Genomic DNA, 16,661 nt, shown 5'->3' with positions numbered 1-16,661 from the left:
ACAGGGGCTTGGAGCAAGCTGCTCCAGTGGAAGGGGTTGGAGCTGGATGAGCTTTGATGTCCCTTCCAACCCAAACCAGTCTGATTCTATGCAATAGAGCCACAGACCTACTTTAGGGAGAATTTAACTCCTCTAATTCACATCTGTATGGTGAAGATGTGAAAAGTCAGCGCACTTTGGGGGCTGATAAAGCCTGAGAGGTAACAGGGAGGGGAGAGCTCCTTGGCCTGGATTTCTGGTGAGGCTCCATTAAGAGATGAGAAGTTTGTGCACGCTGAAGCGTGCATCTTGTATCCAGATTTGCAGCAAATGGCTGTGCCCATGTCCCAGTGTGGGATATGGCTCCTTCGGGAAGGAGCCTGGCTCTACAAGTGACTGAGCGCAGGGCCCAGCTCGAGGTGTTTTAATGTCGTTTCCCTGCATTTCCACTCTTCCTGCCCATTCCAGCCCCGCCGCCTCCTCTCCCTCGCTCCTGCTCACCAGAACCCATCCCCATCTCCCTTTATTTCGCAGGAGAAGCGCTGCGGGCCCTGCAGAGCCCGGTGGGGCCCGCGGCGGTGCTGAACGAACAGCTCCGCTCCGCTCCCCCCCCCCGCCGCGCACGGTTCGCAGTTCCCCGCGGAGAAGGACAGCGGCGGGGGGGGGGGAAATGTGTGCGATGTGGGGGGGGTCACCCCCTTTCCTCCCCCTCCCCCCAGGCCCCATCCCGCCGCCTTTCCCCATTGCTGCTTTTTGCCTTTTCGTCCTTATTTTTGCCTGCCCCCCCCTTCCTCCTCCTTCACCCTCAGCGTTTTCCCGCCCGCGGGAAGCGGGGAGGGGGCGCGCGCGCGCGTCCGCTCCCCCCCCCTCCGGCTCCGCTCCCTCCATCATCATCTCCCATCCCCGCCTGGCCCCACCCCACGTGACCCTGGCTGTCCAATGGGCGCGCGGGGCGGTGGGGATCCGGCTGGAACCGGTTGGGCCGCGTCCGGCTCTATATAAAACTTTATAAACAGCCGCTCCGCCATCCGCGGGGTCGGTCCGGCACCAGCGGAGCCCCCGCCGGGAGCAGCGCCGCGCCGAGCCCCGCCACCGCACCGCCCGCTCCTTCCCCTTCTTCCCCGCTGCTGCCCTCACTTCCCTTCACCCGCACCGAGCGCGCCCGGCCTCCCCCCTCCCTCCTCTCCCCACCTCTCCGCCCTTCCTCCGCCTTCTCCCTCCGCCCCCTTCACGCCGCTCTCCCTCACGCACACACACACACACACACACACACACACACACACACAACACGCCCGCACGGAGCCATGCCGAAGAGAAAGGTACGTGGCGCCGCCGGGCCCCTCTCCAACGTAGGGGCCTACAGTCCCGGTTAACCCCCCCCCGCCCCTTCCCTTCGCCGCTAGCGCCAGTGCGAGGTGGGGGGGCGGGACTACGCGCTCACCCCCCCCCACACACACACACACACTCCTCCTTTCCCGTTTCCCCCCTCCCGTTCGGGGCGGTAACGGTTGTGAGGCGGTAACGGTTGTGAGGCCGCAACGGGCTCGGCGGTGGGGGCGGGGCGGCGAGGACACCGTTACCGGCCGCGCCTGTGGGGGGAGGAGGGGGACACGACACGACTTAACGGGCGGGGGTGGGGGGGCGCGGCGAGTGGCGCCGGTCCGATCCGGTTGGTTTTGGCGGGAGGTCGGAGTGAGGGGGGGGTTGGGGGAGGGAAAGGGCGGGAAGTGGCCGCGCTGCTTTGCCGCCAAAACCGCCGCCCCGCGGGGGCAGCTGTGGGCGGGAGCGGGGCCTCCCTGCAGGGGCAGCGCCGCTTCCCCGCCCGCCCCCGCCCCGCCGTGGGGTGGGTCGCGAAGGGGCCTCCGCCCGGCCCGGGGATCGCAGGGGCGGCCTCCAGCCCCTCCCCGGATCCCGGGGCCTGGCACCTTCCGGGGGAGGGGGCGGGGGGGGGGAACGTTTCCCTTTTGGGATGGGGAGGGTTAAAAATGGCGGCCGGTGCGGGGCTGGGGACTGAGAGTGCATCCCCCGAACTGTCCGGTGCTTGTGTTCACGTCCTAGGCTGAAGGAGAGACCAAGGGCGATAAGGCCAAAGTTAAGGATGAGGTAAGAAGTTCCAATATTGGAGGAAAGTTGGATCATGGAGTGTTTACATTGGAGAGAAGCTGAACTTTGTGGAGATAAAGAAGTGGGGAGCAAGGGGGAGGCTTGGTCTTGATGGAGTCTGATTCTTCAAAGGATTAACTCTCCTTTAATCTTGACGACGAAAAGATCTACTTTATTACTGTCAGCTATTAGCAGGGATTCAACTGGAACAGCCTCCCTGTTCCTTGAGCATGGGGGCAAAAAAGGGAACTAAAAGCTTAAACCTCGGATTTTATGACTTTGAAATGAAAGTTCCTGTCTAAGCTCGTATTCCACCACATTAAATGCAATCATTTTCCTTTTCAAACAGCCACAACGGAGATCAGCGAGGTTATCTGCTGTGAGTATTCTCGTGTCGAGCAGAGGTGCCCCAGCATTGAGCAGGTTTAAGCTCAGTGTTAGGTACTGCATCTGTGTGCGGTGTTCTGGAGAGACGCATTGTTCAGTTGAAAGACAGTTACTGGCTTAACAAATTGCCCCATTGTGTGGTGCTGTGGGAGCAGGAGAATAATGGACAAACCAAGTAAGTGCTTCAAGTTCAAGTGGTTTGAGTTGCTTTCCTATTGCTAAGCTGTTGGGGTTGAGTGTTTTAAAGCCAGGTAGTGGGTGTCTCTTAAAATAGCTTGACTAATCCAAGGGGTGTTTCTCACTTACAGAAACCCGCTCCTCCTAAGCCAGAGCCTAAACCTAAAAAGGCAGCTCCAAAGGTAAGTTGTTGTGCAGTGATTATTGAGAGATAAATGCGTTGTGAGGGTTAGGTTAATCCAAGCATAACTAACAAAATGGTGATGCAGTTGAGCTGCATTGTCGCTTCTGGAAACACTGAAAACCTTGGAATTTTACAAAATTGGCTTTAAAAATACCAAAGGGAAGACTCTTTGCAGTTGTTGTCAGTCTCTTCAATGCACACACAATCGTGTGTTGCCTTCTCTTGTCATGCTGACACCCAGGGTTGGGTTCTTGGACTCTCGTGGCTCAGTGCCTGTCAGTAACAGCGTACCTCATCTTCCATTTACAGAAGAGCGAGAAGTTGCCCAAGGGAAAGAAGGGGAAGGGTGATGCTGGCAAGGAGGGAAACAACCCTGCAGAAAATGGAGATGCCAAAACAGACCAGGTATAACAGTGGGTTTGGCAGCGTATCTAACAGCTGTCACACACAGGCAGGTCTTGGCTTGCACTAAATTATCACTTGATCATTTGGACCTGTTGCTTCTGATGCTTAACACCACATCTACAGGTGGGGGTGTTGCTTGGAGCTTAAAGAGTTAAAGTTGTCTGTTTGCCAGTTGAAGCTGCCACATGAAAATGACTGCTCTGCCTTGCTCTGAGCTGCTGTAATAAAGCAACTCCACGTTGCCTTTTAGGGTACCTGGAATGTTAGATTTCATGTTGTTAAAATCAGAGTGGTGACAGATAGGATTCCCTCTGTCCAGAGGGTTGCTCTTGATAAGAGCAAGTCACCAGCTGTTGGTGCGAGCGCCCGGTGTGTATTGACTGGTTCCTTTTCTCTTGCAGGCACAGAAAGCTGAAGGTGCTGGTGAAGCCAAGTAAAATGTGTGAATTTTTGATAACTGTGTACTTCTGGTGACTGTACAGTTTGAAATACTATTTTTTATCAAGTTTTATAACAATGCAGAATTTTGTTTTACTTTTTTTTAAGCTATGTTGTTAGCACACAGACCGCTTCGTTGTTGTGTTGGGGGGGGGCAGTGGGGACAAATGTCATTTAGTCTATTTCTCAGAACCTAAATTTTAATAAGAAAAGTTACCCCGTCTCCCAGTTTTTTGGAAGAGCTCCTCCTGAATAGAGGAGGAAGAGATCCCTTCATGCTGCACATGTGTTAAGCTCTGTGAAGTGCATTCGAGTGAACATCAAAGCTCCCAAGATGCCCATTGCTCACTTCCAAACGGCAGTTTGTAGATCCCTTTATGTTCCCTTTGGTGTCCACGTTGTTTGCCCAGATCCATCGCTCCGAAACAACGGCAAAACAGGAATTTTGGGACTTGCCATCCAGTGTGTTGTCAGGGTGTCCAGTTCAGGATACAACAGCTCTGCCAGGAGCTGCACTTCCTCTTTTATATTGTGGATCTTCAGATTAAGAAACCTGCAGTTTAAGTTTTGTTTTCCTCTCGAAGTCAGGGTAGGTTTGTGAAGAGTTGTTAAACAACATGCTAAATGTGAAAGTGTCCACCCTCACTCTAAACTTTACCAAGTATGAAGTGAAGATTCTTCGGTTTTATAGCAACTTTTACGTTCTGGTAGTCCATGGAGGGAGGGGAATTTGACAGTTGTTGTAAAATGTTGCAGATTGTAGCCCATGTCCTGCCTAAATTACCATGATTGTTTATGAAAAGTACCTTTAATAAAGCTGGATACGGTTTGGCTTGGACTGTTCTCAATGCCTTTCTAATTCCTCTTTGCTTTTATTTCATCTCTGATGTGGTTAACATCAGAAGAATACTTGCTGTGTACGTGGTTGTACTTACGCAACGTTTTGCTAATGGCCAATAATCTGTTTTAAGCATCTTTAATTCAGATAATTAATTTGGGCTTAAGTGAAAGGCAACATTTTCCTTTCTGAAACACTAGATAGCTGCAGGATGTTTTGAGACTTACTGGGAGGCCCAGAACGGAGCAGGTAAGTGAATCTACCAAGATAAATGATCTTCATTAATGTCTGAAAAGGAGCACTACACAAAATGGGGAAGAACACAGCAACCTTGCAGTTGCTGCAGCCAGAAAAATGGGTATGCTTCCCTTGGTGGTGGAACCAGAACTAGCTTCCTACCAGTGATGATGTGTTAGATTTCTGCACTTAGGCTTGAATATTGTTTCTGCTAATGAAATACAGACTGCTGTGGTATTGACTTGAGGAGGAAGCAACGTTTGTTGAATAAAAGTGCACCATTTTTGTTGTCACTACTTGTATGATAGAGCAGAGCAAAACCAAAAGCTCTGATGTGTCAGTGTCTCCTGCAGTCACTTCTTAGATGCGTTTTTTTCCATCTTTTCTTGGCTTTTCTGAGATTTCAGTGTCTGTTACTGAGGAAGTTGTGACCTGTTTGAACCTGTGCTGTTTTCAGAGGGAATCCAATGAAAAGGAACAGGGCAAAGTGTCACAGCCAGAAAATAAGTGTCAAAAGAGTTCTAGAAATAGCCTAAAAAACAGCCAGTTCCAGCTGTACGGATGCAGACTGCTCTCCATCTCATCATAGCTGATATGTCTTGTATTCACCTTGGCAAGTATAAGAAAAACCATGAGGAATAATTTTGTGTATACCCCACCCAGAAGTGGCAGCTTAGAAATGGCCAACAAAAACCCCAACATCTTGAGCATCCTGTGATGGGCTGTGGCTGACAAAAAGGCCACAGCTCCCCAGGAGTGAACCAGGCAATGTTGTTGATGTCCAGGGCCTTCAAGGGATGCAGCTTATGAGAAGCATCAGGGGTTGTGATGGGGCAAAGTGTGTCCAGGAGTTGGGAGAAGGGCTGTTGGGTGTTGCTCTGTTGTTCCACCTCATCCCATGGAAGAGCCACTTTGTATGGAGCATGGCTGGTTCCAGCACCAGAGTGAGAAGGGCTGGTGGTGGGTTTGAGCTCTGGATCTCCAGGGAGTCAATTCTTAACTACCAGAGGGAACTGAACCTTGAGGCTGTGGAATGATCCAAGATTTGGGGACAACCTGGGTGATGCTGTGGTCTTCAAATGTTTTCAAGCAGAAAGTTTGCAGAGCTGCGTGTTGGGCTTCTAGAAGGAGAGTGATGAGTTGCCAGTGGATGAGGTTTGGAAGGGGTTGCCACTGGCCCTGTTGCCAGCTGGAATGCTGTGGTGTTCCCTGCGAACATCTCTGTGGTTGGAAGGCCTTTTCATCCCCTAGTCATTAAATCAAGTGCTGCTAATGAAATGTAATTGCAGGGTTGCTGTCTGCTGAAGAACTCACTGCTTAACTACTACTTAATCTTTGCAGTGCCTGGAAGTCTAAACCATGCAGTGCTCTCCTGTACAGGATGTCTTCAGCAGCCCAGCAGGAAAATGAGCGTTTTACGTGGTAACTGCCACGTAAGTCTCTCTGTAGTGACTCCACTGTGTCTTTTACTGCTAACAGGGAACTTCCAAACCTTGCTATGTCTTGGCTGTGCTGAATCTACTGCCTTAATGTCTTTGCCACCCGTGTTACTTCACACTGATACCATAATGCACTTTGGAAAGTACTGATCTTTTCACTTTTGCCACAAAACAGTATTTTTCCTTTATCCTGGTCTGGAATCTCTTTGTTGATCAGAACATCCCCTCCCTATATGTAAAAGTCACTAGAGCAGCTTTAACCCACCTGGATGATCCATGGTGGGTATTCTGCCTGGCTCTGCTCTGCCCTGAAGTGACGTTTGTGTTGTGTGCTGCAAGGTCTGAAGCTCTTCCACATCCAAGGTGTTTCCTGCTGGATGTGCCCCTGCGCTGGAGTTCTTGGCCTGTTGGGCTTGACTTGACATGCAGGGCTCATCTATGTCTCCTGAAGCAAATAGAGGGTAAAAGATGCTGAAGACAGTAAATCCAACTAATTAGTTCTGTAAATTAAAAGCTAAAGAGCAGACAAGGCTGTGCTGCAATCCGTGAATGTTTAGTGGTTAGAATAGCCACAAATCTGCATCTCCAGCTGCCAGAACGCCTGAAGCTAAAAATAAGCTTTTCTGTTAAATTGTAATCATTTTACATGGGAAATTGTCTCCGTGTATCTGCTGGGAATGTGATTTATGTTGCCGGGTGCATTTGAAAAGGCAGCCTGTCAGGTGGTCTTTACATTAGCATGTGTTTTGTCCTGTCTGTGTGAGCTTACAAAAACTGGAGCCCATCAGTGTTTGATGGAAACAAAGCTAACCTGCAAAACTACCCAAGGACCTCCTGTTGAAGGGTACCAGTGCAATTACTTTCCAGTTTAAAAGGCAGAGAGCATCCTATTTTAAATCAAGCCGAGGATTTGAGCATTTAGAAAAACTCCTGGGAATGCACAAAACCAGTTCCTGCTTGTAGCTGATGGTTAGGAAAGACCATGGATTGCAGTAACTTCATGTAAAAATGCAAGTGTCAGATGTGCAAACAGCAGTCAGAGCTCAACTGTGTTCTGGAGCTGTTTTCAAGGATCCTCTCTAGGAATCTGTTGCAGAAGACACCCTCCTCCACTCTTTGTTCTTCAATGCTTCTCCAGTGTTGCTATGATGAGGACCAGCAATGATGTTCTGAAAGGGCAAGGAAGCTGGGATCCTGGTAACGTTCAGAAAGCTCAACTGCTTCATTTTTGCTGGTTACTGTACACCTTGCAAGCTGTGCCAGGCTGTTAGGCAGTGCTGGGTACAGCAGATGAGTCCTGTACTTAAATAAGACACAAAAGCTTTTTGTCTTTCTGCTAATTACCCCAGTTCTGAACACTTGCTGTCAACTGACATGATAATTTTTCTTGTTCTGCTGCCTGATACCTTTCCCACCTTCATTTTATCCGTCTTACAGAAAAACCTGACTTTCACAAGAGATGCACAAAGAGCTAGAAGTCTGATGTGATGTCAGGGGAATCTGGTGCTCAGGGTTGCAGCTGCAACAGGCACATCCAGGATCCAGAGTCACTACTGGCAACACAAATGAGCAGGTTCAGTCTTCCTTATCAGGCCTCAAAAGAAGTAGTCGTGTACCAGTATGGTTTAAATCCATGCAGAATGGCTGTGCTGCTAAACTCTTTCTCAGTTTATTAATTTCAGCACAAATTGCCTGGGAAATAGACCCAAACTGCTGTTAGCATTTATTTGCCTTTTAATAGGTGAGATCGCAAAGAGTGGCCAACTCCATAGCAGTGCTGAAACCTTTGGCAGGCTTCCAGTGAGCCTGCAGTTGATTCTTGTTTCCAAACACTTCAGACGTTTGCTGGGGTCTTAAGAACATTTAGAAGATGGAGAAGTGATAAAGGAAAGTCTCTGGACTCCCCCAGAGTAGTGATGACTAAAACCAAGTAGAAGTTAATGTGAGCTAGTTGCTGGCCAGTGGGTCCCTTACCTTAATCAGAACCACCTTTCCCCTGACCGTGTTTTTGCTTTCAAGTTGTGGATTGGGCTAAAAACCCCATGAGAACGAGTGAACTCGATCGTGTTGGGAGGACTCCCCAGGAATGGCACACTCCTGTCCCTGCTCCTTCCTGTGCAGTGCCCTTGGATTAACAGGTTTGAGTTTCAGGATAGATTCCTCCTGCAGCAGTTTTCATCTTGCATTCCTCGAGCTCTGTTATAGATGGAAAAAGTGACAGTATGCTCCTCCTGTCACCCCTAGCCCTGCCATGGGTGGTATGGAAAGGAACAAGGAAAGAAAAGGGACTGAGTTTCAGGGAGCACACCCAGTGAGTACTGAGTCTCAGGATCATGTGTGGCAGAATTGCCTAGCTCAATAGCACAGGGATTTCATTGTTCCTAAATCATCCCAGATATGCTGATACCATACCCAGGGACTAATAGTGCTGACTGTAATTTCTGATAAATGGGTCCTTGTCCTGCACTTTGGAGGGATGAAACGGAGCTGGAGTTAAACTCACAATTTACAGTGTGAGCCCATCCTCATTTGCAACAGATGGGAAGGAGGTGGCACAGGGGGAGGTGATTCCGAGTGAAGTTTGAATGAGGCTAATGAGGAGGAGGTACTGACTAGTAGAGAGCTTTAGTAAGCCAGTGTTAGGAAGGGTTCTGATGTGAAAGGCTGGGCCTTTTTAAAACCCCACCTATTTTGACAATCTTTTGGGGGTTTAACCATCTCCTTGCAAGAGGTGTTTTTAGGGTGCCTGAAAATCCATGGTGTGGCAGAAGAAGCAGCAAAAGAAAACATTAGGAAAACTTCCTAAATGTGAGATCTGTTACAATGCATTAAAGCCTCCAAATAAAGAACATTTTATTGTCTTAAGTGCATAAAACCAGCCTGGAGAAAGTACTAAGGGAAGGTAGAAGGATGATCCTGCAGTGGCTGCAGGTGTGTAACATCCTGCTCACCTTCCAAAGCACCTGCATGTACCAGGAGCCTTCGCATTTTACTACCAGGTACTTAACCCCCCAAACTTTCTAGGTTTCCCCTTTTAAGCAGGGCTGAGAGTGGATTTCACTTTATCTTACTCAGCTATCCCACGGAGTTTACTTTGGGGTTATCAACACATTTCTCTCTGGGTGACAGCTCTCTGCTCTCCAGCTTGTTGGCTGCTGTTGCTGTGCAGAGGTGAGTGTATATGGCAATTGTGGAGCAAGCCAGGAGTTACTATTAGATTACTATTAATCTAGTTATAGTAGATTACTATTTCAGCATTGCCCAGATGGGAGATTGTGTTTGCCTTTATTCTAATAAAGTGGTATCTTGGTGCTTATTGTTGCTGCAAATATGTGTTATCTCAATACAAGAACTCAATGTACATATATATTAGGGGTTCTGAGTCTAGCCTGAGGACTGATGGTAAACTTAGGCAATTAAATTGCTTTTTCACCTAATTTCCTTCTTCCTGGAGATAATACCCGAGGTTATGACTGTGTTGTGGGTGTTTGGTGAATAGGTTTTGTTGGACTGCAGCCTGCTTTGGGGTGCCCAGGTTTCCCTGCCGTGCCACGATCAAATTGGCTCCTGTGCTGGCAAGCCCTGCAGGCATCAAGGCAGGAAAATTCCATTGATGCTGAACTAATTGCAGGGAACCCTCCACGGTTTCCCAAGGCAGCTGGATCCGCGGCACGTTGGCAAGGGAAGGCTGCATTTGGCAACCTCGTGCTATCTCCTTGCCATAGCCCAGTGGACGCGGGGATTTGTGTAGCGCCGTTTATCCCATTAACACCGCTTTGATTAGCAGCAGCCTGTTCCTCCCCTTCACCACACGGTGGTACCAGGAAACACAGAATCCGTGCTCGGAAGCCAACAAATGGCAGGCAACGTCCAAGCTGCCCGTTCGCAAGCTTGGGAGCCCGGTTTATCGCAGCCTCTTTGCTTTCGGAAAGCGGGAGAAGCGCTCCTCCAGCGACTCCCATCGTTGGATCAGCATTCCATGAGCAATAACCTGCTGGGCAGTGCGAGGCCCCTCCGAGCCTCTCCCATGTTATCGACTCAATCCCAGCATGTGAGTGCTTTCCAGTCGTGCTGTGGTTTACTTGAAACCCAGGCGGAGTGCTCAATTCATCATCAGTTTGCAGGCACTGCTGACACCCCACAGGAACCTATGTGTGATACAGCAAGCCTTTGAACCTAGGCTTCCCAACTTCTATTTTAAGAGTCAGTGGACCATTCCTTTTCCTCCTCAGGCACTCATTGCAGCTGCTGTGGCACGTCCTGAAGGTTTAAGTGTAAACTATTGCTGCTGCTATCCATCTTATCTGTCCTCAACTGGGAAACGGATACTTTATCCTAAGCCCAGATTTAAATAGGTATTGTATAAGCCTGGTGGTCACTTTTAGGCCCGTTGGTACAAACTGCTGGTATCAGACTCGATGGGGATTCAACCTGAGCTTGCAGAATCAATTGTATTGTTCCAAGAAATAATACTTTATTGCAAAGCTCCCCCTGCTTTTCTGTCACGTCTCCTTGTGCTTTCGTATGCCAGGATTTTGAGGGTCTGCTTTGCTTCTACCAGCTAAATCTAGGAAATCAGACTGCAATATTTGTGTTAATTCCCAACTAATGGGATCTTTCCATGCCCACTCTGCTAGCCAGCAGCTTCTATACCAGCGTTGCATTTGTCAAGTGTCACAGAATGCCATCCTATAAACTGAAGCAACGGCATCAGTTGCAGAGAGCTCTTTCCTTCACCTTTTACATTATTACCTTAGTCACTGGGTTATCTCCTTCTAACACATGCTTTCCATATTTACCTTTAGCAAGGAGCGCTGTGTGAAGTTGGAAAGGAAGTGGCTGCTTCCCGGGGTTGACAGGATTGCATGTGAAGCATTTGACACCCTTGTGATACTTCCTTGAAGTGTGGATGCAAACCAGTAAGATGAGCTCCTGGTAAGCCAGCCTCATCCCTTGTCTCCAGTCCCCAGTACCTGCTTGGGGTGGGGATTTATGCATTTATGGGATGAAGAGGGCAAAACACCACCCAGCATTACAGGGAAAAGGGAGAGATTTCCAGCCACGAGGAGCAATGCTGTGGCATGGAGGTGCAGCAAGCTTTGAAACCAAATGTTTGGGGGCACATTGGAGGGTGCACTGTACTGAAAAACATGATGTCGATTTCATTCACATGTCTCCATCACACAGCCCCTGTCACCATGCCCCACTAGCTCCTAGATAACGACCCTGCAGTGCTTATTCAGTGATTAGCTAAAGGAGCAGACCAGGGCTCTTATCTGCTTGCATGGGAATGCTTTGAGAGTTTGGTTTGCTGATTAACTCAGTAAATGAACAATTTCTATCAGCAAAGCAAGAATGAGCCAGCCTTAAACTGAACTTAGGGTTTGTATTTGGGGAGGAAAACAATAGGGGGTAGGGATACCGATGGCCCCTTTCCTCCTGTCATTCATGGAGCCCCACAGCCCCCCTGTGTGAGCACACTGAAGTGTCCTGGCCCCAGCTAGGTTAAACCCTATACAGAGCCTGGCTTGCACCCACGAGTAAAGAGATTGTTGAAGATAAAACACCCCAATGGCATGCCAAGGTCCTTCTCGTGTGCTTTGTGCTCAGCCCTGGCTGTGTGCACTCGCTGCCTTTGTGCACCAGAGCGATGAGAAGCACACTGATAGGTTTTCTGAGCTCAGAGGTGCTGGGTTCCTGCCTGGGGTGAAGGAAACGGTGTCTGAGCAGGTAGCTCATGACACAGCCCCACGTAGTGAAGGCAGAGCCGTGGATCCCAAGCACCAGGGCACAGTTAACCCAGAGGCAGCTCCATGCCTGCCTGTCTTGTGTAAGCCCCTGTGCAATACCGGGCTTTCCTCGCAAGAGGGATTCCTCCAGCATCCACACCTCATCCACGCTCACCCTCGGCAGACTTTCTGCGTTTCAGGCACAATCCCCATCTTAAAGTGGGCGACGAATAACTCACTTTTGCCTATGACTGGTGCTAAGAACTGCAGGGCCATAAGGGGTAACTAACCAATACTCCAAGAGGGCTGCTTTGCCCTCTTCTTGATCTGACGTCACCCTTTCACTTCACTGAACAATCAATTTCTAGGGCCATAGTGATATTTAAACCCATCTGTTCCTGTCTGTATAGTGATGCTATTTAAACCCATTCATTTCCACCTGTGTCTTCCTCTTCTGAAATGCTTCTGTCAGCAGGCGAGCTTGTGCCAAGAGGGAGCTGGTGATCTTGTAGAAGGGACATTTGCCCATGGGTAATTGACTCCCATATTAACTTCCAAGGAGCTGGCAAACAGCTGCCAAAACCCTGTTTTCCATCTCTCCTGATCAATACTGCCTTTCAACAAGTATATGGTGTTACTGAGCCACAACAGGTAATAGCACTATGTTTCTTGTACCATTTTAAGGGCCATAGCATACCCCAGTGTACTTATATCTGGAGTTAAATAACATTACATCAGATGTTATTTATTACCCAACACACTGAGCCTATTTCCACTATATCTTCTGCTGGGCTGCTGCCACAGGACGTTCCTCTCCATCATTATGTTAGTGGCTTCTCAGGTTGAGGGGGGAAATGATTTCTGTGCAGCAGGTCTGGCCAGGACTTTCTGACCCCAGCCTGTGAGCAGATCCTGATTCCCACAGGACGCGGGTGAAAGGCGTCGTTGCCTCACATGCAAGCCCCATTTTTGCTGTCACAGCGGCAAAAACTGGAAACAGCTTCCAGGGTTGGAACCTTTTAAAATACTCCCTGCCTCTGGCAAAACTGTTGTTGATAGAAAGCAGTGTGCAGGGAAGCTTTCATCCACTGGGGGACAAAATACCCATTGCATCAAGGGTTTAGTCTGTAAATCACTGTTACTCCATGGCTGGAGATGCAGTGTGAGCAAAGCAGAGGTGAGTGGCACGGGAGATGCTACCCATGGTGGGGATGTGTCTCCGGAGCGTTCTGGGTGCTGGAGGCTTTCTGTGCATGGAGCAGCCTTTGGTTATTTATTTTTCTGTGCTTATTTGATGAATTCCTCTGTAAAAGACATTGAATCCCCTGGGATAAAACTTTCCTGTCTGAGCAGCGCTGCTCTCCCCTCCTTACAGTGACAGAGGAAAGGCACAGCGCAACCAAGAGATGGTTTTGATCCCCCGGGTGCCCACAGAGTTTAGCGGGAGAAAGATAAAAGTAAGCTTCTTGCTTTTGAGCTTAGACATTATCTTTTCTGAGCACTTCTGGGGTATGACAATGAAACGAGAGCAGCACACAAGACCGGGGCAGGGGGAGTTTTAGCCTGCTCATGGAGAACCCTTTGGGCTGAGCTTTGAATGCCTATAGAGGCACTAAAGGATAATTCTGAAAGAGGGTTTTTCCAGTTAAGGATCGAGTGGTTCTTCCCTCATCAGCAGAGCTGTAAGTCCTCCAGGTAAACTCACAGAGAAGCGCACCAAGCCTCTCTAAGGAGAGCGAGAAACAGCTCAGCTGGACAGTGCTTGCATTTCTATTATAAACCAGAAGTGCCTCTTTGGAAAGAAGAATGTCTGAAGAGCAGTTTCCAAGCTCCCTTCTTTTATTCATCATGAAGGTGAGAGAAGGAAAAGAGCAATTTAAACAGTCAAGCAGCAAAGTACCAACCCTGTGTTTCTGCTCTCAGACATGCAACATGGCAAAATACCCAAGAGCCTCACTAATGCCAGAACCTGGGGGTTTTGTAGTGCTGATAAGAGACAGAGATTTTATTCTTTGCCAGGTAATCGGGTTTCTGACATCCCTGAACCTGTTGTGCCTTTTGTTCACTCTCCAACAAGGAAACCATTGAATGCTGTGTAACTGCTGCCTGACCATGCAAACCACCTGAGTCACATCTGAGCTGCTGCACTGCCTTCATCAGAGAGGCACAGCCTGGTTTGGGTTGGAAGGGACCTTAAAGCTCACCCAGCTCCAATCCCTTCCACTGGAGCAGCTTGCTCCAAGCCCCTGTGTCCAACCTGGCCTTGAGCACTGCCAGGGATGGGGCAGCCACAGCTTCTCTGAGCACCCTGTGCCAGCGCCTCAGCACCCTCACAGGGAAGAGCTTCTGCCTAAGAGCTCAGCTCAGCCCCCCCTCTGCCTTCTCTTCCCCAGGGTGAACAAATGTTGTTAGAAGAGAAACTGGAGACCTGCTTCTTTCTCCCTAAATGATGAAGGCACCTCTTTCCCACACCTCCCTAAACACTCGTGTTTGTGTTATGGCTTCCTATGCAATACAGTTGGTCACTGGGCCAAAATATTCTCAGTCAGGATCATTTCTCGTGTTTTGGAGGTTTGTTTTTCTGGTTATTTTGGGAATGTGGCTTTACAAGTCTGGATGTGTCTAACAGTTTGTTTTGAGAGAGGACTGTGTTGTTTAATACTGCCCGTCTTAAATCAGAAACAGACTTTGGGGGTTTTCCCTAAGGAAAATCATTTCCTGGGGTCTTTCTCCTCGGGGCTGCTGAAATTCACCTCCAATTTTGAAACGGTTTCTTTTTCTCCACTTTGAATGCTGGCATCCCAAAGTGTGGCACGGGTGTTTGTGTGTGCCCTCGATTAAGCAGGACCAGACTTGCTCAGTTGCATGATGTAGGCTTGAGACAGCGCGCACTGGAATGACATCCTGCTCCCGGTGGAGCTGGGTTTCTGTTGACATGTGCTTTTGTTTTTCCTTACCCTGTCTGGAGAAACTGGGAACCGTGCATCAGTGTGAGGACCACAACGCTGAGGGCACCCGTCTGTATCCACTTGAAAGCCTCATCACTTGTTTACAAGTTCTTAAACCTGAAAGAAGCCTAAAACCAACTGTACTTTAGTGCTGCTGTTTACTCAGCTTTCTCCTGGCCGGGGGACAGTGCAAACAGGCCTGGGAGTTTCACTCCTGCTTACAGTCTCTAATAGTTTTCTCTTTCATGTTATCACTCCCTCACATAGTGCTGCACTGAAATAACCTGCAAACATACCCGTGTGCTCGCTGAAAACACAGTTGGTCAGATAACTCGCTCGGAATAACTCGCCACCTGGGCTGCAACCTGCCTTATAAATGATGAAGGGAAAAAGAAAAAGCCAGCAATTGCTTGTATTTTATATGGGGGTTGTAAAAGCCTTTTCCAGGTGTAGTTTGAGCCACGCAAGAGCTGAAGGCCCTGGAACCTGCAGGGTTCTGACTGTGTGTGTGTGTGCTCAGATGACAGCAAGTGCCTACAGCCAGCAGGGTCTGAGTCTGGAGCAGCCTGTCTTGAACCCAGGAGGCTGAATGAGAGTGAAAGGCTGGGAAAAGGGCTCTTCTAAGGTGCTGGGACACAACCAAAGGTCAGGACAGAACCAAATGCAATATCAGCCTCGCATAGTTCCAACACCGAAACCCAAGTCACCTCCTGCTCTCCCCTCTGATGTTAAGAAGAGATGTGCAGGTTTGAAAGAGGTGATTTTCTCCTCCTGATCGGATGTCAAGGGTTGTGTCCTACATAGGAACAGGAGCAGACCACTGCTTGTTCATTTGCGTCCAGGAAAGGGAAGGTAACTGATACAGGAGACTGGCAGCGATTGTAGCCATGGCAACCAGCAGATATGGCCTCCTGCCTCCCAGCTCGTTCCCTATCGCCTCCCCAGGCCACATCCCGCCCCGACTGGTCCCTCTCCTCAAGGGCACCTCTTGGCTGCAGTTCCTGAGAGATAAGTGCAATGTTCACAGACGTTGCCCAAATGAAGCCAAAATCTGAATCCCTTCTGCTAGCAAACCCCTCACCTGGCTGGAGCTGTGTGTGCTTCAGACAGGGAAGTGTATTCAGAAGCTCTGCTCCATGGAGGAACCTCATGGTTTGCAGTAACACCACATAGAAGCAGGGTGGGCATAGCAGACTGATGGTCAGTTTGCAGGACCAGCAGGCAAAATGCAATATAGTTTGCAAAAGAAAGGGGTTCATATACATTAGACCCCTTTAGAAAGACAAGTGAGCAAGGTAGCATGATGTTCACCTTTGTGGGAAGCAGCAGTGAAGGTCAAAGGCGTTTGCTCTATGAATAAGCCTTCAGACTGCACAAACCCTGTCCAAGGGAATGAGACCTGCCTGGGCTGTGCTCCCTAAGGAGCTCTTCATCCCACTGCCTGCATTCCAACCGCTGCCTGGACCTGCCTTGGAGAACGCTGGCATTTGAGGCAGCTGCAGTAGCCCATGGAGCTAAAGAAATCAGTCAGAAAAGCAGGAAGCAATTCTGCTGTTAACCACAGCCGAAGTTTCTCATTTCCAGGGTCCTGCTTTGTATCTTCAATGCTATGTTTGTACGATGCGAAGGAAAGATGTGTCCCTGGGATCAAAACAAGGCCATCCATCATCTCTGTCTTCATAGCGGCAAAACGAAGCAGAAGAGGTGAGGACATGAGATTGTGAATTGAGAGCTGGGAATGAGAGTTCAAGTTCTGCCCTCAACCTGTTGCAAACATGACTCAGTTTCCCTATTGGC

General features: G+C 49.2%; 2 protein-coding genes across 2 annotated transcripts in view; both read left to right on the top strand.

Annotated features, from left to right (window-relative positions):
• The first annotated feature begins 930 nt into the window (after window positions 1-930).
• Window positions 931-16,661, top strand: part of STX12 (syntaxin 12) — a 350,272-nt gene continuing 334,541 nt past the window's right edge. Inside the window, exon 1 of the mRNA XM_061360729.1 lies at window positions 931-938. The gene's annotated coding sequence lies outside the window, so the exon portion shown is untranslated. The remainder of the gene's footprint in view (window positions 939-16,661) is intronic.
• On the top strand, window positions 1,154-4,516 carry HMGN2 (high mobility group nucleosomal binding domain 2). Its single transcript, XM_061360701.1, has 6 exons — window positions 1,154-1,298; window positions 2,038-2,082; window positions 2,432-2,461; window positions 2,778-2,828; window positions 3,140-3,235; window positions 3,637-4,516. The coding sequence occupies exons 1-6, from the start codon at window positions 1,284-1,286 to the stop codon at window positions 3,670-3,672; spliced, it is 273 nt and encodes a 90-aa protein (XP_061216685.1). The 5' UTR covers window positions 1,154-1,283; the 3' UTR covers window positions 3,673-4,516.

Source organism: Neopsephotus bourkii, unplaced genomic scaffold (assembly GCF_033783945.1).
Source record: "Neopsephotus bourkii isolate Nb327-2 ecotype Australia unplaced genomic scaffold, CSIRO-AGI_Nbou_v1 NB_1036, whole genome shotgun sequence".
Classification (NCBI taxonomy): Eukaryota; Metazoa; Chordata; class Aves; order Psittaciformes; family Psittacidae; genus Neopsephotus; species Neopsephotus bourkii.
This window is presented reverse-complemented; position numbering and strand designations above follow the sequence as displayed.